Source organism: Poecilia latipinna, unplaced genomic scaffold (assembly GCF_001443285.1).
Source record: "Poecilia latipinna isolate Pla-1442-1.1 unplaced genomic scaffold, P_latipinna-1.0 Scaffold511, whole genome shotgun sequence".
Lineage (NCBI taxonomy): Eukaryota > Metazoa > Chordata > Actinopteri > Cyprinodontiformes > Poeciliidae > Poecilia > Poecilia latipinna.
In genome coordinates, this window is record NW_015113127.1 from 425,611 (window position 1) to 448,514 (window position 22,904).

The 22,904-nt window shown below is 40.6% G+C and overlaps 1 protein-coding gene across 3 annotated transcripts in view; it reads left to right on the plus strand.

Annotated features, from left to right (window-relative positions):
* Nucleotides 1–22,894, plus strand: part of nrg2b (neuregulin 2b) — a 77,721-nt gene extending 54,827 nt beyond the window's left edge. Inside the window, exons 6-13 of one of the 3 annotated variants that reach the window (XM_015040488.1) lie at nt 3,267–3,290; nt 3,716–3,739; nt 8,918–9,020; nt 10,862–10,991; nt 13,614–13,741; nt 15,460–15,675; nt 16,792–16,975; nt 17,618–22,894. In XM_015040488.1, coding sequence (XP_014895974.1) covers nt 3,267–3,290; nt 3,716–3,739; nt 8,918–9,020; nt 10,862–10,991; nt 13,614–13,741; nt 15,460–15,675; nt 16,792–16,975; nt 17,618–18,094 — 1,286 coding nt within the window. In that variant the 3' untranslated portion in view covers nt 18,095–22,894. The remainder of the gene's footprint in view (nt 1–3,266; nt 3,291–3,715; nt 3,740–8,917; nt 9,021–10,861; nt 10,992–13,613; nt 13,742–15,459; nt 15,676–16,791; nt 16,976–17,617) is intronic. The other 2 variants (XM_015040489.1, XM_015040490.1) reach the window with 2 other exon arrangements.
* Nucleotides 22,895–22,904: the final 10 nt, after the last annotated feature.

The window sequence follows — 22,904 nt, forward strand, 5'->3', positions numbered from 1 at the left end:
GCCCACGTTGAGAACCGCTATCTTAGTACAAGTATAGTATAAGACAGAACTACCTTACAAGTGACTTTTCAGTAAAACATAGGAGCTTTTTTAAGTCTTTTTTTTTAACCTTATTGGTTTTTTGTTTGTTTTTTTAACCGGGATTTTTTTTTTAAATCATTGAGATTAAACAAAAATACTTAATATTGACGATAAAGTCTTTGTTCCATTAGCAGATTATTTCACTTTTAACAAGGTGTTCATCTCAGTGAAATAATCAGATTATTTCTCATATAACTAGAACTTTTTCATTAATGGGTGATTATTGACTTACAACAAGATTTCATGTTTTGCTGTAAAGTTACGTACGTTAGTTTTGTCTCACTTTAAGTGAACTGAGATATTTCCACTAGAAGCTGGACCAGAAATACTTGGTACAATTTTGTGTTTTTGCAGTGAATCTGAAATGTTCTGATTTTTGTATTATTTCTGTTTTCATGCTAGCATGCATGCCTGACATCGTAGTGATTAAATGTTGAAAACTTGAACCGAAAATGCTATGAAAGGTTATGAGTTTGTAAGCAGCAGATTTAGTTTGTGTCTGCTTTTTTAATTCAGACTTACATGAAACAGAGAGCTGACTCTGCAAAGAAGCTCGAACTTGCTTTTCTTTTTTTTTTTCCTGAAATGTTTTATTGCTCGTCCATGTCGATGGTCCATTGGTGCTGGTTTCTTCCTGCGTGCACAATTATTAGGCAAGTCTTTATTTTTCAGTGATCTGTGTTGATCTAAAATGACAACTCAAACCTCAAACGTGAGTTTTCAAGAAAGTAAAAGTGAAGCTTTTGGCTTTTATTAGGAGGATGTCTACACTGTTGCTGTGCAGAATTATTACGCAACTAAATGAAAAACAGACATTTTCCCTCCTGGCTTTTTGATTTGTATTGGCCTAAGTGAGAATTTTAAAACAAACATCTCAAAACTTTACAATAAACATTTCTGACATAAAAAAAAAACATTTTTCAAAAACATCCCACTAGAATTAGAACTATTTCATCAATATTAAGAACTCACTGATTTAAAACGAGATCTTGTATCTTGCTGAAAAGTTACTTATAAGTTATATTTGTCTTATTTCAAGTGTATTAAGATATTTGCACAAAAAAACTAGACAAAAATCCTTGTTAAGATCGTATGTTTTTGCAGCGAACTTGACAGTCATCACCTGCTAAGATTAATTATTCAAGTTTATCCAGTTTGGAATCAGAAAATATGTTTAGAAATGATGATACGCTCATACTTGCCTAATAATTGTGCATACTGTAAAACAAAACAAAAAAAAAAAAAACTTCCGTCAGGAAAAAAACAACGTTTCTGTTCTTCCATCTGGCCTTTCAGGCATCATAGCAAGTTTTTACTGCTTTGATGGGAAATTTAGCTGAAAAAAAAGTTTTTTGTTTTATTTTTTCAAGAGATTTGTATGAATTTGATCCAGGCAAAACCAGAAATTCCCAAATTCAAGACTTCTGAGAAGTGCAGTACACGTACGTTTCAGAGAAACCTCTGAAGTGTTTAGAAAGGTCTAATTCTTCCTCTGACGTCCAGGCAGGTTGAAACTCTCAAAATGATCAGAAAAGTGAAGCATCCTGACCTTTGGTTTCCACCGCAGCGTCCATGGATCATCTGTCAGACCGGCTGCTGTTACAGCATGTGGTTTAAATGCTGCTTGATCATTTCTTTAAACTTGTAACGTCTTCGGGAATTCTCATTGTGGGCTTATGATTACAGTGACATTAATTTAAGCGAGTAGTTTCACATTTTGGGAAATCCTTGGAGAAAAAAAAGTGAACATTGGCTAAGGCCTCAGCTAGCTTTAAAGTCCCATTAGTAAAACTCTGCCTCACTTCCCTCTACATTTAAAGCTGCAGTACGTAACTTTTATGAATAATATGTATTTTTGCATATTTGTTAAAACTGCCACTATGTCCTGATGGATAATGAGATCGAACTCCTCTGCCTCCTCCTCGTAGTCCTGAAGCCATCTTCAGAAAAACACAGCTCGGTTACAAACAACCAATCAGAGCCAGGAGGAGGGTCTTAGCGCTGCCAATCACCTTTAATGCTTCCTCTCTGCTAAGCTACGGCTAGTTCCCCAAATCGGAGGCTGCCATGAATGCTAAGGCTAGTTAGCATAGCCACCGATAAACAGTTTTCCTCTAACGGTAAGTTAGCACGTTGAGCAGTGTGTACACGAGAGTGATCGACAGCACTAAGACCGAAACAAAATCTGACGCAGTGTGAATTGCACACCCATCATCCCGATATAGTTCAAAATAAGCGACACTCGTACTTTGTAGACGGGGGGGGGGAACTTAATGAAAACTATGTTACCAGCAGGTTCAGAACTTCAGCTGGTTCCATTTCAGTTTCATTCAGACTCGCTGGGACGACACGTGGATTCCCCCAAAATGTTGGACTGCTCCCTTAAATAACATCGACGCAAATGGGGTGTGCTTTGTTGCTTTTCCTGCGATTGCGGGGACAGCTTTCAGTGAGACGCAGTCAGAGTTGGCAAAACTCACACGAGGAGCTTACGCTCTAGCTTGATCCTGAGTTTCCATGTTGTCTTCATGCTGCTGTCCAAGCAACCCCAGGAATGAGACCTGGTGTTTCCAGAAGCTTCATGCCATACCGTCCTGGTCTGCTGTTATGAAAATCCCTCAAACATTCGGAAGAATTCGAAACTGGCTTCATGTCAGAAGATGTTAGAATTAACCGGACGTGTATCTCACACCCAGTCGCCACGCCGTGTCTGCATCTTAAAAACTGTCTGTGTGACATTTCTTTTCTTTTCTGTTTTTTTACTCCGTGTTGGAGAAGATTCACTCTCAGTTCAGGTCCAGCCATTACAGCGGCTGAGCTCCTCCCTCCTTCCGTCCCTCCCAGTAACACAGCAAAATTGGGAACTCTGGGATGATTTTCCCTGTAAATTATGCGCAGGGTTATGAACAGCTGTAAGCAGCAGTAGCAGGACAAAGAGAGGTATGCTGCGATCGATACGGAGGCACACGACTGCCATTAGTCAAACGAGTCACAGCACTCACCCCCCATTTGCTGTGTCAGCCTCATCAACTGTAGCGTTTGTGTTTGTGTGTGTTTTTTTTTTATGTTGGAGAATAACTCACTGCTTTTTTTATCTTTTGTTTTCTTGTTCTTCCTTTCCGTCTGTGTTTTTACTTTTGTTTCTTCATTTGTTTTGTATTTCTGTCCGATGTCGTTCACTCCAGAAATGAGGTCTATTAACTATAGCAGTAAGTGATGTGGCTTCTTGTCTCGCTGTCGTTTTTTATTTGTTTTATTTTATTTTATTTTTTCCAGTTTTTCCGTGTGTCTGCATGCCCTCTCCCTGCCTGCTGCTGGTTTCTCTTTCCTTCAGCTTCTGGTTCATTTTCCTCCCTTTCGCTTCCCATTTTCTGTTTGCCTTTTTTCTTTCTTCTTCTTCTTTTTTTTCCCCTTCCCGCCCAGCCACCCCCCATCACTTCCGGGGGGTCAACCAGCTGCTTTATCTGTCCGTTACTAATACGGTACATACGTCGGTCCAAACGACTGATGTGGAAATTATAATTTTCTTAAATGTATCTGCCTCCAAAGTGGACTTCACAGCTGACCATGTGTCTCTTTCTTTTTTTGTTTTTTGTTTTGTTTTTTTTACCACCACAACTTTCTGCGCTGGCAGATCTTTTCAAAAATGGATTTATGGGTATGGAACATTATTATTCATTTTATTGTGCTTTAAATGGCTTGCCGAGTTCCTCTCACAGTCTCACATTACTGTAACCATCTTCTCTCCTGAACCAACAGCTGGGTCTCTCTCTCTCAACCTGTCCCTCTATTTTTCCTCTGCCCACTAACCTGATTAGAAGAAGAAACCTAACCTCCTTTCCTTGCGTCCATTCTGCCCGTTTTAACCTGACAACTCTGGGAAAGCTGCCGTTTTACAGAAGGACACTCGTTAACGACAGGAGAACAAAGTGTTCACACCCTTTGGACTTTCTTACATTTTGTCATGCTTCAGCAACAAGCTTCCATATGTTTTTATTTGGATGTAATGTCATAAATCAACACAACATAGAGTGTAATTATGACAGGAAAAGGAAAAATATGCACGCCTTTCATTGTTTAGTTTGCATAACAAAAAACATCTGTATGTGGCTGAGTCAACAGGGGCATCCCCAAAGAGGGGACAAGGGGGCCACGGCCCCATCTTGAAACATGTTGGCCACCCCAGAGACTCTTCTCCAGGCCATAGAAAGGCAAACTGTCATCTTCTTCAACAAAGACGTAAACATAAAATCCAATAAATAAATGTAAAAAAAAAAAAAAATTAAAAAAACTAATCACGATTAACATTTGTATGTATATAATTTTTACTTTTTTCTTTATCGATGCCACACTAAAGATTTTACTGTCCAGGCCTGGCCACCCCTTTGAAAATGTCCTGAGGGCGCCTTTAGCTACGTTTCCATTTACCTTTAAGTTGTGCAATTTGAAATTGTGAAAATAAATTTTCTCTATGGAAACATCTACATTTTGGAAAAAAAAAACAAAACTTCTTTTTCAATATAAAGTTTGGTGCTAGGATGAGATGTTTTTCCAATCGTATGGAAATCAGTGTATTTTCACAAAAACTGCAATAGAAACCTTTTTTTTTGTCACATTTGACCAACAGCCAGATGTTACTACTGGCGAAAACAAAAAAGAAGACAACAGGAAGTGGTGGGAGGACGATCTGGAAACTGAATGTTTTGCATGTTCCTTTCTACAAAGTAGCTCAAACTTAGTCTAACAAATTGATTGGAGCGTCAACTTTCATGTTTTCATTTTGGAGTTATGTTCTGACATTTGTCATGTTAACACGCTGTGATCAAAAACCATTTTATTTGACCTCTGGCTGAAAGATGAGAGACGGTGTTCTCTGCACCAGTTTCAACTGTTTTACAGTGTCTGAGAGTATGGAACTAAATTAGTGGCATGGTTTTCTTTAAGGAAAAAAAAAGCTCAATCTGAAAAGAAGTTTTGACTTTTTCAGTTTCTGTTTCGTTTCTCCAGTTTCAAATTTTTTCTATCAAACTTTATGGCCCTAACTTAGCTCCATATGAGAGCTAAGTTATGTACAGCTGTGATGTGCAGTGCTAGTTTTCCTCTGTTGTTAGCCGGGGTTTTTCTATAGATTATGCTCCTGGAATCAGTCTGGCTTCTCCTCCTTCACGGCTGCTGCTGTGTAGGGGCCAAAATCTCTGCAGCAGAGTCCAAAATGGGTTGAAAAACTGTGAAATCAGACAAAAACTCTAATAATATGAGGTTGTTCCATAGTAGTTACGGCTTTATAGCCACAGATTGCCACTATAAAGTGGATATGAATTTTAAATGAACTGAATTACTAAAAATTGATTTTCAGAACTTTGAATATTCTTTTATATCCTGACGCTGCTTTAACTTTTCCACAACCTGTCGGCTTGACAGTAAAGATGCTGTTTGTTTTCTGACGCTCTCTAACAAATCACTTTACACACAGCAGGTTCTGAAAGTCATTCGTTTCCCTCAGTTTTATTTGGGGATATCAGAGTAAAAGGGGGCTGAATGCAAACAAGCAGTCCAAATTTTTGTTTGTAAGATGAATGACATTTCACAATAATGTCATTAGTGCTAGTCTTTCTTGTAAAAACAAACAATGAAGTATGCTGAGATCATAACGCAACAGCATGTGAAAATGTCCGTTGGGTGTGAACATTTTTACGACAGAGGTGAACGTAACACTCGAATCAAAGTTTTTTTTACATTAAAGCTTTCGCCCAAAACAGAAAAAAACTATGAAAGGAAGTTTCAGAGTCTGCCTCGTCCTCTGGGTTTTGGCAGTTTTGGCCTCAACAGCCTGCCATAGGACGCTAAGCTGCGAGTATTTTCTCTGAGCTTTGCCAAAAGCAGGCAAACAGCTTGGTGACATAAAGGCCGTCCTTATTATTACGCCCTTGATTGACTCTCTGTCAGAATCGAGAACTCGCCTCTCCTAAGTCACAACTGCTGTTGAGATTGCTGCTCCAGTAAACCCACGAGACGCACGCGCGCGCGCACACACACACACAAACACAAACACAAGGCAACTTGATCAGGCCCTGTTTAGAAACTCTCCTTGTGTCCTCACCTGACCCCACTTACCTCCTGTTCCAGAGCCTTTATTTAATTTTTTAGTTTTTGCAGGATGTGATGTGATAAAAACCATGAGAGATTTTTGACCAATAAGTTTTTCTTGAATCATCAAATAATAGATAACTTCCTAAGTTTTCCACCATATAAATGAAATTTTAGCAGCTGTGTTTTAAAAAACTGACAGCATTAAGGGACTGTAATCTAACCAGAACTAACACATAAAGGACCTCTATAATCCAGTTAACTGAAAAGAGGACAGAGTCAGGTCACTATCTGCTTCCTGGGAATTAGTTTCTCTCCTGATGCCCCGTCCCCTTCCTCCTCCTCCTCTTCCTCTTCCTCTGTCCTGTTTTCTTCTTCTCCTCCTACCTCCTCACTTTGATTTGATCTTTGCTTCCAGTCTCTCCCTCTTCCCCTCATAATCTCCTCTGCTTGTCGCTCTCTCCATCATTGTGTCGTTGAGCTTGCTGTTCAGACACAGAGCGTTACGCCAGAGTAGCAGCTGGACTCGCCTTCAACGTTGTCACAAACTTATTCCTTCCAAAAAACACACACAGTGTGCATTACATCTACTGACTATATAAATAAATAAAGAAGCCTTAACATGAATCCAGCTCTTATATTCGCAGCATGTTTTGACGTAAAAACTTGTAAGTTTTAACAAACTCACCAATGACTCGATTGGAAAATATGGGAGTCCAGAAGGACCGCAATTCAATGAGACTGCTTACAGGGGTGGTATTATGTAAACTTTTTTGAGCATAACAACATGTTATGACCCTAACCCTAACCCAACTGTCCAGAAAAACAGATCTGTTTTTGTGCCAAAAAACAGCAAATATTTAAAACGAGTAAATCAGTTTGCACAGCCAAAACAAATTATTAAATTTTTAAAAAATTTATATGTATATTTATATGCTAATGCGGAGAGAAATCGAGACGAGATCCTGCAACATGTGGCAATCAAGACTAAACTCCAGAATGAGCTGCTTTTGTAGACGATATTTGACAAGTTTTTATTTTATTTTATTTTATCTTTTTTGAGGAGCACAAGCCACATGCTCATCACAAGAGATTTTTCTTACAAATGTGGCAAAATGTAAATAAAAATAAACAGGCCAAGAAGCATTATCTGTCCAAAACACAAGTTTCTAAGTAACTCATATCTTCCTAGAGCCACAGTGGACACAAGCAGGCCTGTCATAATAACAAAATTACAGATAAATTGTCATAGAAAATATTTCAGCAAACGATAATAAATGGTCTCAAAATAATATTTTGAGGCCATTTTTAACGACATAAGCAAGTTTGCCCTCTCAAAAACTAATAAACTTTTAATTTTGAACACGTCATGCTGGAACTGGAGGACATTTCATACAACCAAAATAAATAAAACGCAATAAACAAAACGGAAATAAAAACCACACCTAATCAGAACTGTAACTACAATGATTATGAAGCCTCTGTGAACAAAATTGCCCTTCAAGAAATGTTAACCTCGTGGAAATTTGTGGAGCTTATTTTAGTTTATCGTGTAATTAACTGATTAATTGTGCAGGTCTCATAGGACTGTGATGGTGGGGAAGAGTTAAAACCCAAAAATATCCCGTCTTTAAGACTTAGTTAACATTAAAACAGCAACAACCCACATATGGTGTTCATTCATTATTTCATTAGGAAATTAGCATATTTTTTCCACAACGTTGCCTTTTCAGTGAGCATAATAATAACAAAAACATATTCTGCTCCTACGGCATCATGAACGTTAACACTGCAAAAAAAATCACCAAGTATTTTTGGTCTAATTTCTAGTGCACATATAATTGTACACTTCAAATAAGACAAAAATAACTTTTCATCTTTATAAAGGAGCTTGTTTTAAGTCAATAATTCCTTTAACATTGATGAATAAGTTCTAATTCCAGTGGTAGATTATGTCACTCATAACATGAGAGAAATTTATTGTTATATGTGAAATAATCTACCAGTGGAACTAGAACTTATTCATCAATATTAAAGGAATTACTGACTTAAAATAAGTGTACTTATCTTGCTGAAAAGTTACTTGTAAGTTAGTTTTATCATATTTCAAAGTGTGTCAAGAAGTCTGCACAAAGAAACTAGACCAAAAATCCTTGGTAATATTTTACTTTTTCGCGGTGAAATTCATCTGCAGTGAATTAGAGTCCAGACTCCGGCTCCTGTGGCGTTAACAAACTGTGTTTGTCTTTTTTCTCCAAATTTGTATCATTTTTAATTTACATTTTTTTTACCTGGATAATATGTGTTCTTTTCATCCCATCCATCCAGGCATGTAGTCAGACGCCCGTCCCGCATCATGTGTGTCACCACATCCCCCGCGGTCATGTGCAGGTGTCAGAGAGTCTGTCAGGACGCCCGCTGGCGTCGTGTAGCCCAGACGTCGGGAGTCAGTGTGTGTGTTGTGGAAGCTGGTTATCGCAGCAGGCGCCGTCAGGTGTCAGACATGTAATATGAAGCAGCACAAGTTGTTCAGACAGCTCAGGGGGGATGTGATGTAGAGAGGAATAACAGTGAGAAAACTTGCTTCTGTCGTTACCACAAATGGAGTAGCGCTCAATCGCTATGTGTGTGTGTGTGTGCGCGTGTGTGTGCATGTGTGATGTCCAATGCATGAATGTTTGTGTGTGTGTGAACTTTGTGCGTCTGCTCGTGTGTGTGTGTGTGTGTGTGTGTGTGCTTTCATCCACAGAGGCAGAGGAGGTCTACCAGAGGCGGGTGCTGACGATCACAGGCATCTGCGTGGCCTTGTTAGTGGTCGGCATCGTGTGTGTGGTGGCCTACTGTAAAACCAAGTATGTCTTTGAAGGAGGGATAAGCGCTCTCTCTCTCCTTACATGAGAAGGACTTTGTAAGCCCTCCTGTTACCCCGTATGAGGAAGCAGCAGTGATCAGTTGCTGCTTCTGTTCCTGATGCGGCGGGAGAGAAAGGAGAAACATGACCACACTGCAAAAAACACTAAATATTACCAAGTGTGACTGATTCCAGTGTAAATATCTGAGTTCACCTGAAAGAAGACAAAACTAACTTGTAAGTGACCCTTCAGCAAGATATGGGAGCTTGTTTTAAGGCAATAATTCCTTTATATTGATGAAAAAGTTCTAGTTCCGTTGGTAGATTATAATCTGTGAATGAAACAAGAACTTTTTCATCAATCTTATGGAATTATTGACTTAAATCAAGCTTCTCTATCTCTCTGAAAAGCTACTTCTAAGTTTGTTTTTCTCATTTCAAGTGTGATAAGATAGACATTGAAACTACACTGTAAAAATAAAAGTCTCTAATTTACGGCAGCTGGTGTTACCAGGATTTTACCGTATAAATACGGATTTTACCTTATTGATACAGTAAAATTCAGTGATTTTCAGAATTTTGTCATATAAATAAAAACCACAGCTTCCAGTTTTATATCAGAAATTAGAGACTTTTTTTACGGTGTGGAGAAATTTATTTGGTGAGATTTTCTGTTTTTGCAGTGTAATAGAGAACTAATGTATTCCAGTTGCAGTCAAACTTGGGCACAAGGTTTGTTTAATAAACTAAATAATCAAGAATAAATTAAATGGATTTTGTCCAAGTGCCTTATTAAAAGAAATGTTTACAGTTTACAACATTTTTTCGAATTGATCACTTTTTTAATTCACAAACACTTTGGCTTTATTTAGCCAAGCACGATGGATAAGTGTGTCTCCGTTTGTGTTTGAGTAAAAGATAAAGAATCTTTGTGGTCCTGTTTACTCGTAACTTAAAGATAAAGCAAAAAGTATGGTTAATAAAAAAATACTCTGTGGTGTACCTATCCAGGTACAAATTTAATGAAGTGTAAAAAAGCAAAAATATGATGGCAGATCAAGCCGACACCGTTATATTATTTTTCCCACCTCCTCCGTATTTTGGCCAACATTACGAAGACGGATGATGGCCATTGTAGATGGAATAAAAAGTCAATTTCCACCCAAAAACAATCCCTGAAATTTTAAGGTTATTCTCAGAAATTTTCAAGAAAAAAACAAGGGAATTGCTGAGCTCCCACAGTTTAAAATATGCTAGAAAAAAAATCAGAAATTTTGACATTAATCTCAGAAGAATTTAGAACAAACAAGGAAATGTCTGAGTTTGAAAAGTAAAAAAAAAAAAAAAGCTAAGAAAAGCTCAGAAATTTTCTAGAAAAAACTTTGAAACTTTTGAGTTTGAAAAATTGAAAATGTTCAACTTTTGGGAAATTTTGTGAGCTTCCAAGTTTTTACTAGAAATTTTCTTAAATCAATCGGAAGAATTCAGAGGTGGGTTTTTGGGCAGAAATTTACTTCTCCATTTTTGTTTCTAGAAACCAAGTTCTCATCACTTGTAGGTAAGATACTGACTTCTTAAACTTCTTAGCTACTAATGACGTTTGCGGCATTTTACAGTAACGTGCAGCAAAAATACAAGAACATGTTCCATTTTCAGATGAAAACAATACTCTAGCATGACAGCTTTGCCCAGAAAAAAACTGATTATTCCCTTGCAAGACGTGTCAGAAAAAACACAGAGAGCAATAAAAACGATTCTTGAAAACAGAGAAGGACGTCGGGTTGGAGGGGGGAATAAAGAGTTTAATGCTTTCTGTCATGTTTACACATTATTTTTCTCCAGGAAGCAGAGGAATCAGATGCAGCGTCACCTACATCAAAACCAGAATCAGTTCGTGGAGCAGCCAAACCGCGTGCTGGCTAATGGTCCCAACCACCCTGGGCCTGGTCCAGAGGAGATCCCCATGCTGGATGTGAGTCCACACAGCGGGAAGTACAAAAAAAATGTTAAAAAAAATATGCATCAGGTCGCCACAAGCTAGACACAGGAAACAAAAGACAGGAAGAAAAATCACCCGGCAGAAAATCTCAAAACTAATTAGGTTATCTGGCAACAGGTCAAGTAGCATGATGGAGTGTTGGGAGCGTCGAAGAGAGGAAGAGTCTGTCAGGAGGGGGCGAGATGAAGAGGAAATAGCCACTCTGGAAGATTTCACGGGCAAATAGTTTCATAATTACAGAATAACGTCTCTCGGCGTGTGATTTAGCGGCGGCAGGGGGATTTTTGTCATTTGCGGCAGAAAGACGCTGTCGGAACGTTGGAGGACGGAGAGTGTGAGTGGAAACGAACGGCCGCGATCTGCAAGGTGGCCGAGAAATTCATCAGCAACAAACCCGATTCAAAAAACCAGGAAACGATCCGGAAACGTAAAGCCGATGATCAGACACAAAATCTCACCGAGGATTTCTGGTCCAGTTTCTACTGCAAATACCTTAGTGACACTTAAAGTAAGACAAATTTAACTCAGAAGTAACTTTTCAACAAAATAGGAGCTTGTTTTAAGTCAATTATTCCTTGATATTGATGAGAAAGTACAAGTTTTTCAGATTATTTGACTTATAACATGAGAATATCGCCTTGTTATAAATAAAATTATCTATCTGCCAGTGGAACTGGTAGTTTTTCATTAATATTAAAGAATAATTGACTTAAAACAAGCTGCTGTGTCTTGTTGAAGAGTTACTTGTAAGTCAGTTTTGTCTTACTTAGATGTACTAAGATATTTGCACTAGAAATACATGTCAAGATTTTGTGTTTTTACAGTGCATACCATCGGTATTCGATCCCTTTGTCTTTTTAAATTTTCACATTACAACCACTAACACCAGTGAATTGTTTTGAGATTTAATGCGACGGATCAACTTGAAGTGATGCATCGTTTTTGAAGTGTGCAGAAAGTGATTTGTGGTTTTTTAAAAAGTATTATTACTAAAAATCTGAAAAGTGCGGTGTGAAGATGTATCTTCCTCCAGAACGAGGTTCCTCCTGACACTGCTACATTGGTACACAAAGTGGGCAAGGTGTGCGATTTATTTCAGTTTGCTCTGCGAAGGCGTCCCAGGTTAACTAGAAAGCAAACTGAATCATGAAGACAGTATGGTGGTGGTAGCATCATGCTATGGGATGCTTTATTTCAGCATCTGCAGAAAAGCTAATTAGTGCTGATGGGAAGCCAAATACAGGGAGATGATGGGGGAAAAAACTTTAACAGGCTGCAAAAAGAGGTTCAACTTCATTGAAATCTGTTTAAAAATCTGCAGTAAGATTAGAAATGAGCTCTTCAGAGACGGTCTGAGACCAGTGTGGCCGAGCTTGAGCCGTTTGAAATGTTCAGTGTAAAGCTGGTGGAGACCCTAACACCCTAAGGCTTACAGCTGGAACTGCAGCCAGACCAGCAACGTATCCATGTAGGATGGAGATGGAGTCCAAACTAATGCCTGACTTTTATTTTCTTTATTTGTAAAGAAAAAAAACATTAACTACTAAGCAATTTTCTATTTCCTAGTCATGTGGCACTTTGGGTTTGACCGTCATGTAAAATTCCAATAAAATACATAAATTCTTGTGGTTGCAACAGAACTTTAAAAAAAAAAAACAAACAAAAAAAAAAATCAGTTGGTGTCAGTACTTTTGCAAATCAAGCTAGAATTTAAATATGTACAGCTCTGCAAAAAAATTAAGAGGCCACTTAAAACGACCAGTTTCTCTGATTTTACTCATTACCGATAAATGTTTGAGTAAAATGAACATTGTTCTTTTATTCTATGAGCTGCTGACAGCATGTCTATGAAATTCCAATATTTATTTCCAGAAAATGAGAAATGGTCAAAATAGCGAAAAAGGTACTTTTTGGTCTAGAGATTTTCAGTTTTTTTCCCACCAAACATGAATGTAGCATCACGTTAAAAATAGCTGTTATTTTATCTCTTGTTTTGAGCTTTTACAGGGTGTCCAATCTTCAGCAAAGGCCTACAGCAACTGCTCAAATAAGAGTAGATATATCATTGTGTTTAATTAAATTTTACTGCCCTTTAATTATAATTTTGTTGTCTATAAGAAATACCCCAGGAAATTCATGAATACTAAAGCAAGGACAAAGGAGGCAAACTGCGCAGTAAGCCTCGGCTGCCTGCTTAGCCGCCGCTGCTGATGGAGCCTGTTTCACTTTGGGACTTAAAATTTAACACAACAATTAAAGTTCTTTTAGCCCTCAGTGCAGCTCTGCCTCCAAGAGGGTGTTTGTGTTATTAAAACTCTGATCCGCTGACAACATGGGGGGACATTTAGTGCCACATACTTGATAGATGTTAAGGAGAGAGCAGAAAAACACCTATCGCTCTCCTGGAGACGTAACGGCCATGAGTCAGCAGAGACGGAGGCCGATAAAATGCCGAAGCATCTCCTTGTAATGGCTGTCAGATTTACATTTGTGTAATTTGCGTGTGTTAATCGTCCGCCCCACTTCGCCGAGTGAGTTTAGAAGACGGGGAGGCAGGAAATGCAGTGAATCATGTTTTTATGTTTGATTTTGCAGTACATCCCAAAGAGCGTCCCGACGACGGAGTGTGTGATCAGCCATGGAGCTGAGGGTGCTGGGAACTATGCAGGCAGTCGAATGTCAACCCGCTCCCATCACTCCACCACTGCCTCACATGCTTCCAGGTAGGCCAAACACACACACGCACACACACACGCACACGCGCGACACCTGGACACAATAAACGGCCGAGCAGCCAAGTGTGTTGGCAAAGGCATCAACTGATGCAGCAAAATCAACCAGTCCAATAAAAGTTTTGTACTTTAAAAATAAACTGTGGCATATTAAAAGTTTTTATTATTTATGGAGCAAGATCAGTGCCAAAATGATGAAAAGAAGTTTTTATCTTGAACTCTGTAAACAAAAAAAAGTTTTAAAAGTGAAGCAAAATTTCATTTTAGTTTGAATGAAAATGTAATTCCATGTAGTATTTTTGTATTAAGCTTTTCATATATTGAGGCCTAACTTTAAAATTGTACTATGTAAGTTTTTTTTTGCCAAAAGTGATTTTTTTTTTTCCCTTTGGTCTATGTATCATCTTTTGGCAAAACTGAAACAGGCCATTATTCTAGTATGGTGGCGATGTATACGATAAATATTTTTCTAACAGCTTTCAATTTTATGTTTTTTCCCTCTATATGCTTTTTTACACTTTCAAAATGTATTTCTTTGTAGGTTTAATGTTTCTGTTTTTCCAGAAAGTAGGATGTCTGGAAACAGACTAGCTTGTAAGCCTGGCAGTTAGCTTGTAGAGCTAACAGCGCTACGAGTTAATGTTGTCTGTTGTGGCAGTATTTTACACAGTAACAGCTTTTCATCATCGCTGGTAGCTAAACATAACCAGCAGACAAAGTCTTGTCACTCTTCTCTTGTCACAAGAGGAAGATAAAGGCATCTGTAGCAGTCTGCTAGCTCACAAGCTACAAACACCACAGAGCTATTAGCTTGTTAACATGTCAGCATGTCTTTATTTTGATGTAGCTCAACTACGGTTTACAGCTGTACTTTTCCTAAAGAACACGTTTTAGTATTAAAAATAGTTTGATGCTCTAATCTTTAAATGTTGTGTTTTCATTAACTGTAAGCAGAAAATTACGATTAATTAACAGCATTAAAGGCTTCCAAGAATTTTAGTGAATCCATCCGTTCATCCATTGTCTTTATCTTGTTGTGGCTGATGTCGATATCTTTGGGTGAGAGACTGGATCCACCTGGACAACGTTTCATTAATACTCTTAGCTACTGAATATGACAATATATTTATCTTATTAGCTTCACTCCCTCTAACTTTGTTTTTTTTTTTATTCATTATTTCCATTTCGGAGTTCTAGATCAGAAGTTAGCTTTCGATTTTAGCTCTCCTTTCTGTCAGTTTTCAATCATTTATTTTCAAGTTAGCAAATATCAGGAGGACCAAACATGGAGAAGCAGCATTCAGCTTCTATCCACCACAAATCTGGAACAAACATCCGGAAAACTGGAAAACTGGCGAAACACCGAGTTCCTTTAAATCTACCGGTACTCTAAAAACCCAAAAGTTTAGAGTGGCTTTTGAACCATAATAAACGAAATACCAACCAACATTTTGATACCAACAGTGCCATAACGACGGCACTCGGCAAAATGTAATGTTTCAATTGTTGATGACTTTGTTTTTTGTGTTTTTTATGATGCGAAGCCCTTTGAACTGCCTTGTTGTTGAAATGTGCTACACAAATAAACTTGACTGATTGATTTAATAGTTATGGCCCTAATCTGTCTCCGTAGTTTTTATGCTTTCAATTTACGCAGCTCCACATTGCTAATGCTGCTGTAATCTTTCACACCTGATGCTAACCTGCAGACACGAGGAGCAGACGTGGAGCATGGAGCGGACAGAGAGCGTGAACTCAGACTGCCAGTCGGGTGGGCTCTCCAGCTCCGTGGGAACCAGTAAGTGCAGCAGCCCGGCATGCATGGCGAGGCGGGCCGCCAACTACGGTTGCACAGACGTGTCGGGAATGGGGATGCAGTACGGGGACTCTTACGACTCTCTAAGAGACTCGCCTCACAGTGACAGGTAAAGAAAAGCCTCTTTTGGGACAACTGGTTCAGAATACTAAATCATTAAGCATCTGTCATCTTTAAAACTGCATCGACAACAAGTGTGATGTAAGCAAGAGCTGACATTGACATGATTTTGTTATCAAACATATATTCTGTATCAGAGGTTCGTTGGTGATCTCGGCTTATTTAACATGTGAACTTGAATCATTCGACTACATGTCAAATGATTCAAGAAGGGAATCACTGAGACAGTGGCTGCATTCACACCAGCCATGTTTAGTTGGCTTTAATGGAACTCTGGTTTGTCAGAAAGTCCAGATCAAACTCTGGTCCGCTTAAATACCTCGTTCTCGGTTCAGCTGAAGTGAGTTCTGGTGCGGTGTGAATGCTGAACAGACCAGAGACTGCTCCAAAAGCAGGAAGTGGACTATAGCGCTGGGCATTGTGGGTCAATACAACCAAAACAAAAGCCCTAGGGATAGCGCGAGCAGGAGAAACGACTCGTGGTTGCTTACCAAAGACAAAAGAGAAATCCTACAAAATTTGACCCCACTCCGTTTTTGTTTACATTTTGTGGAGAAGGAAGCTGAGCTCAGCGTCTTCTCCAGTGGTTTTTGTGTCATTTCCTTCAGTGATTCTTGGTGCAGCGCCACCACAGGCGAGGAGGTGAACAGATTTTTCAAGTGGCTTGTATCGTTTGGTACAGTGCACTGTGAAAGCAAAACTCAGCAGCTGAACATGTAACAAATGTTGCACCTTTGACCTCCAATGGAACTGAGTCCACCGCACTATCAGGTGTGAAAACACCCAGTGTCTGACGTCTCAGAGATGTTTCCATCCAGCTTTCTGTTTTCTTGTTCTTAAACCACTTTAGTAGAAACACACAACAAGGTAAAAGTTAACCCAGCTCACATTTGAATTTATAGCTACACAAATGTAGCGGTAACTGAAGGATAAAACTAATTCATCACAGTCATGGGGAAATGTCTGTATCGGTACTTTAAACACTCGCTCAGCAGCCATGTGAGATCAAATATCTTAAAATATCTTGATTTGAGAGTCAGATTCATGGTTTCTGCTGCTTCAGTTACTGTTCTGTTTGCTTTTTGTCTTTATTTTCTCCGTCCAGATACGTGTCGGCGCTGACCACGCCGGCGCGGCTGTCTCCTGTGGAGTTCCACTACCCACCTCTGCCGCCCCAGGTGCCCACCTTCCAGATCACCTCGCCCAACACAAGCCACGCCCTCTCCCTGCCCCCTGCTGCCGCGGCTTACCACAGAGACGACGACCAACCACTGCTAAGATGCCCCGAAGTACGTAGGCAGACATGACGCACGCTTAGCGATGTCATTAGACGGTAGCAGGGAAACAAGACGAGGAACGAAAGACCTCTTAAAGTACATTACTGTGAAGTGGAAGACAAGGGTGTAGGATTTTCAAAATTGTTTACAACAAAATCTGAAAACTGTGATTTTGACTTCTGTGTCCGACTGACAGAAACGACCACCATGTCACGTCTGCATGTGTGTGCGGTTAGCAACAGTCACTGCCCTGTTGCCCAACTCAGCAACTTTGTCGCTAGCAACTTTGCAGACCAAAAATTTGGTTTGAGCCAAAATCATTAATCTTTTTAAAGATCGTGATTGGTCAGAACAGTGCTTTTCAAAGTGACGGGCCGCCAGGTGGAATTTTCTATCATGACAGGCAAAAGATGTGCAAAAGCCTAGGAGCTGGGAAAAAAATTGGAACACTGTGAAAATATGTGTTGTGATTAATATTTTTGTCACTCACTACATTATATTGCAAAATACATTGAAGTTTCTGCACCAACTTAATATTTCAAGGATTTGCAGATGTCCAATACTTATCGAATATTTTATCGATTAACTGCTTCTGAAGTTTCGTTCTCAGCAAACATCAGATTTCTCTGACTCGTTCCCCTTGTTTCGCACCAGGACGGAAGTTTATACAGGCAGCCCAGACGACCCCGGCGGCCCTACCTGACAGAGAGCACAGGAAGTCTACCGTCCAGCCCCTACCACCTCCCGGACGACGAAGCTTACGAGACGACGCAAGAGTATGCCTCCTCCCGGGAACCCATCCGGAGCCGGCGCCGGCCGCGGCGCAACCGCCTCAATGGACACACGTCCCAGCGCTCAGCGGGCTTTCGGGACTACAGCTCGCAGAGCTTCAGTCAGTCGGAGGAGGAGGAGGAAGAGGACGAGGATGAGGACGCTCACGGGGAGAGCACGCCTTTCCTCAGTATGCAGAACATGAACATGGACCAGCCGCTGACCGGCTCGGGGTACCGCTCGTCGTCCGGCGCGGACACACGGACTCACCGTGGGCTGAGTCGGCCGAGCGCGCGCAGCAACGGGCAGAGCCGCAGCTCCCAGTCACAGCGCTCCAAAGCCGACAACATGCCCCTTTAAGACCGGACCTCCCCCGACACCCACCCATAACACCCCCGTCCTGTCCCGTCCCGCCACGACCCCCGCCACCTCACACACCTCCTCTCCTCCCTCCTTCACAGAACCAGTGGACTAGAGACCTGCACCTAGGAGAAATATTTTTATTTTGTATAACAGACAGATATTCTAAACAAATGAAATATTTATTTTCATTTCAGCAAAAATTGTCTACTAGCTAACAGCAAAGACTTTTTTTATAACGGGGGGATATTTATATGTAAAGTTTTTTGATTTACAGCATTATGAGAGATGAAAAAAGGAGAATTACGTGCCAATTTTTTCACAAGTTAGATAAATAGAATAATATTGTGGTGCCTTTTGCTGTATGCTGAAGTCGGAGGTCCCGTTGAGTTTTTGTAGCTTTTCTTATAAAGACTCCTCATTTTTATAGAGACCAACCCTCTTCCTTCCTAATGCTTTGGTTTGGGTTTGTTTTTGTTATTTTTTATTATTATTATTATGTTTCGCTCTGATTTGGGATCTTCCTCTTTTTGAACTGTGATCTGATTATGTCATCATGCAATATCGATTCCTTCTGTGTACAAGGTGTCTGTTTACATGAGTTCGCCCCGCGCGGTGGTCCAGCCGGATGTGTAGGGTGGATTCCTCTGACGAACACGCATCTGTCATTAGCCGCGTCCATGTCTGCTGCCCGTCACTCATCTTCTCGTAGTTTCTGTCGGAAAGAAGGGCGGTCAGGTGTCGTATGTAGAGGGACGGCGACCTCAGATATCCGTGTAGATGTTCAGGGTGCTGTCATTACATTAGTGTGTGCGTGTGTGTGTGAGATTTTCATAAAGCCTAGTTTGCGGTCCCTCACCTGACGCGTCCGCCGGTCGCCACGCTGCCAGAAGCTCCACTGCACTGTAAGCACCTCCCTCGCGCGAGCCAGGGAGCCGCCCGACCCGAACTGAACCCGACCAGTCCAGTTGTAATATCCAGCCTGACTCTGGCCTCCCGTGGACTGCCTGGCCCCCCGCCCGTTTCCTATGCCAGCAGCTTAGAGCCGCACTGTGTCTCAGGACTTTCCCCATCGCATCACAGCCGAACGACTCGCAGCAGACCGAGCCTCCCCCGGCCCCCTCCACCGTCCCCGTCATCCCAGTATCAGATCAGTCCACGAGGCCAGAACCCATACCACCGCCCAACCGCACTCACTTCCGTCAAGTTAACAGAAGAAAAAAAAAAGACTCATAGCCACAAGTTTAGGGCGCTGAAGTTGGGAACGGTATTGGAAATTCACAGATTTTTTTTTCTTATTATTAATATTCAAAAAGTTGTATGTATGTAAGTATGTAAGTGAGCACGTGTAGATGTTTTATCCAAAAATGTTGGCGGTGAAGTCGGAGAACGCCGTTGTGCTGAGGGCACATCCGGGGCCTTGCTAGGAATTCTGCCTCACGCCACACCCACACCGAGAGGACGACGTCATCCCGGCTCCCAAGTGCAGCTCAGAAAATTACAATGTCATCAAAACGGTTCAGTCAATTCGAAAAGTGGAACTCATATATTATGAAGAGGCGTTGCACACAAAACGACGCATTTCAAGCATTTAGTAGCCTGGTCATTGCCTTCCTGTGCTTCTCCGCTCCATTAAAATCTTCTCGCTTCAGACAGTTCTCCCGTTTACAAGGATTGGCTCCGGTAGGATTTCTACTGGGCCAATCAGCGAAAAGAATGTGAAGCTGTGAACGAAGACGTTGATTTTCCTGCGTTGTTTCAGAATTGTAGTCTGCTTGTTTTTTACTTTATCGACTTTATAACATTTAAAATGTCATCAGAGTCCATGGCTGAATTGAATTATGGTGATTGTAGCTTACAGCTAGCCTGGTAAGAATAAGCACCTTGTTCTGTGTTATTTGTTTCGAACAGAGCTGTGCTGTGAAGCGAGATCATAATTGAGTGGAAATGTGCAGGAAGGTCATGGCTAGGCTAGCTTACAGCTAATGAGAGCCCAAAATTTTGGTTTCCAAAATTAGAATATCACAGAAAACAATTTGAAAAGATTTAAAATGTAAACATGCCCAGCTCTGTGTTCGCTGTGAAACATCAAGTCCATGCTAATCTTTGAATAACCTGTTTTGATCCCTCTCTGAATGCTGTTTTAATTGGGATCAAGAGTGTGGAGTTCACAGAGCGGAGCAAGTTACTTTTGCCTTGACATTACCATGTCTTTATGTTATTATTTTTTCCCATATTTGTGGATCAAATACCAATCTAGAGGTTATTCCTCTAAGTAATTAGTGGCCCAGCAGAAGGTATGGCTAGCTTCCAGTTTCCAGGAGTTTGTCTTGTTTCCATAACGATTGCACATGTTGCTTATACATGGTGTATAAAAGCATTCAGAATCCATTTTTGCAAATCCAAAGTGATCAAATTGTTTATCTCGCATGCAAAGTGATGCAGGAGCTTTGGCATCATGCCAATAAACGAATGTGCAACAGGAGTACTATATTATGGCCTTCACAGCGAGGGTCTGATTCGGCAGTTGTCCAGCAACGACCATCAATGAAAATACAAAAGGTGCTGTGCATTTTGCATTTCACTTTGAAGTCAGTGTCCCAGAGTTTGAGCAGAGAGGCTCAGAATCCACTCTGCTTAAGGTCCAGTGACGTTTCTGCTGATGTGAGTCCGCTGTGCTTATCAGTTCCAGTCAGTACAGAATGTCTTCCATTCTTATTCATTTTCCCGCAGGAGTTACGCCACACTGTAGAAAGGGCTTACAGGGGCAATAGCCCAGGGCCCCCAATTTTATAGGGAGGAGGGGTGCCCCCCAAAAATTGGGGGCACCCAAAAATCTTGGGTGCCCCAAGATTTTCTTTTATTTTTTATTTATTATTCTTTTTACTGAATGCATGTTTCGCAAACACTCTACCTTATGTAGAACACGTAGGCCCAAATCATGTGGGTTTTATTATTTTTATTAATATAAATATTCAAGTATTTGAACATTATGAAGTAATAACAGATTTGTTTGGGAACAACATGGAGTTGTTGGCTGAGGACGTATTAAACCTATGACGCATCAGTTCATACCTGCTGGTGTTTAGGACTACCTACTGATTCACTGTAGTTTGCATTAGTAATTGAATATTTCCTTATCGGATAGAGTACCAAAACTGTCTCCAGCCCAGGGGCCCACATCCTTGAAAATCCGGCTCTGGGCAGGACTTGACACCCCAACGCACTTCCAGTAGTAGTAGTTTCTAGGAGAAACTCTAGCTTCTTTTCTGCTAGAAATGTGCGCAAAACTTTGTCGATATTTCTGCTAATGTTTGGGGGGGGGGGAAAAATTTTGTAATTCCTGTGTTCCCATTAAATGAGAAACGCAATTAAACCTACATGTGAATAAGCTTGTTTACATGAGTCGTTAAAAACATGCCACTACTTCCTGTTTTCTTCTTAGTGTTTTGCGCCAGTGGTAACAACCAATTGTCGATCTCATGACTGGTGTGGCATGATTAGTGTTCCCATTGCAGTTTTTCAAAAATAAACCAATTTCAATGCAAAACGTCTTATCAAAAATTTAGTTGTTTTTTTAAATGGCGTGTTTCCATTGAGCAAATTTATTTTCCAAATTTGAAATTGCGCAATTATTGGTCAAAGGAAACGCAGCTTCTGACAGACCATATGAGTTTCACTTTTGAATTCATTTGAATGACGTTTGAATTTACTGAGATGCACCTGATGTTTTTGTCTTTTCTTTTCCAAACTTCCACGTGTTTTCGTCACGGTAGTGGGTGGCACAGCTTGGACGTGAATTAAGAGGCGACAAAGCACACTTGTGTGGCGGTGTGTGTGATAATCCAGGTTAAAACGTCCTCAGTTGTGATTCCGACATTTTGATCGCCTGAGCTTCTTTTGCTTCGTCATGGCGCCTGACAGGAGTTGTTGTTGTTGTTGTTGTTGGGGGTTTTTTCCCCACCATCTCCCGCCGTCATGTCTTCCTCTCACCATCTTAAGACCATCCGAAAGCAACCAGCGGAGAAATTTAAACCCCTCGTCTGGAACACACAGAGCAGCACACTCACATTAGGCCGACCAAAACTCTTCCACCCCTTGGAGACTCTTTGAGGATGAACGTCACTGTGTCCCATAGAACTCGTTCCCCTGTTTAGGTTCTGTTTTCTTTCCTTCCACAGACGATGCATGGATCAGAGATATAGAGTATCTTTAAAAAAAAAACAACAAAAAAAAAAAACAAGGTGACAAATCCCGCTCGGAATCCCAGTAGAGGTGAATCATTTGGGTATTTTTCCCCCCCCCCCCCCCCAAAAAAAACGTTCCGCCTATAGTTCTATCGTATTGTCACTGTAATCAGTCCGGGATTTTACAACATGGAAAAATCAGCAAGTGAGGATAGTGTGCTTCTAGAGCTAGTCGAAATGTTTAACAACTTCTCTCCCCCGTCCCCACCCTGTTTCTCCTCACCCCACACTTCCCCACCCACCTGTCGCATACACACATAAATGTCACTCATACACACACTGACACACACTCAAACTTTAATACACACACACACACACACAATCACACAGAGAGAGAGACACACAGCCCTTCAACGTTTGTTTGTCAAGCAGTTTGTCTTTTTTACCTGCCAATTCCCTCTCCTTACCCTCACTTCCAGCTCCACCCTTTTCTCCCTCCCCTCCCCTGCATGTCCTAGTGGTACTGGTAGTTGGGTGCATGGAAAAAGCAGCAAGCAAATTGTTTTTCCACTCAGTAAAAAAAAAAAAAGAAAGAAGAATATTAACAATAAACAAGTAAAAAA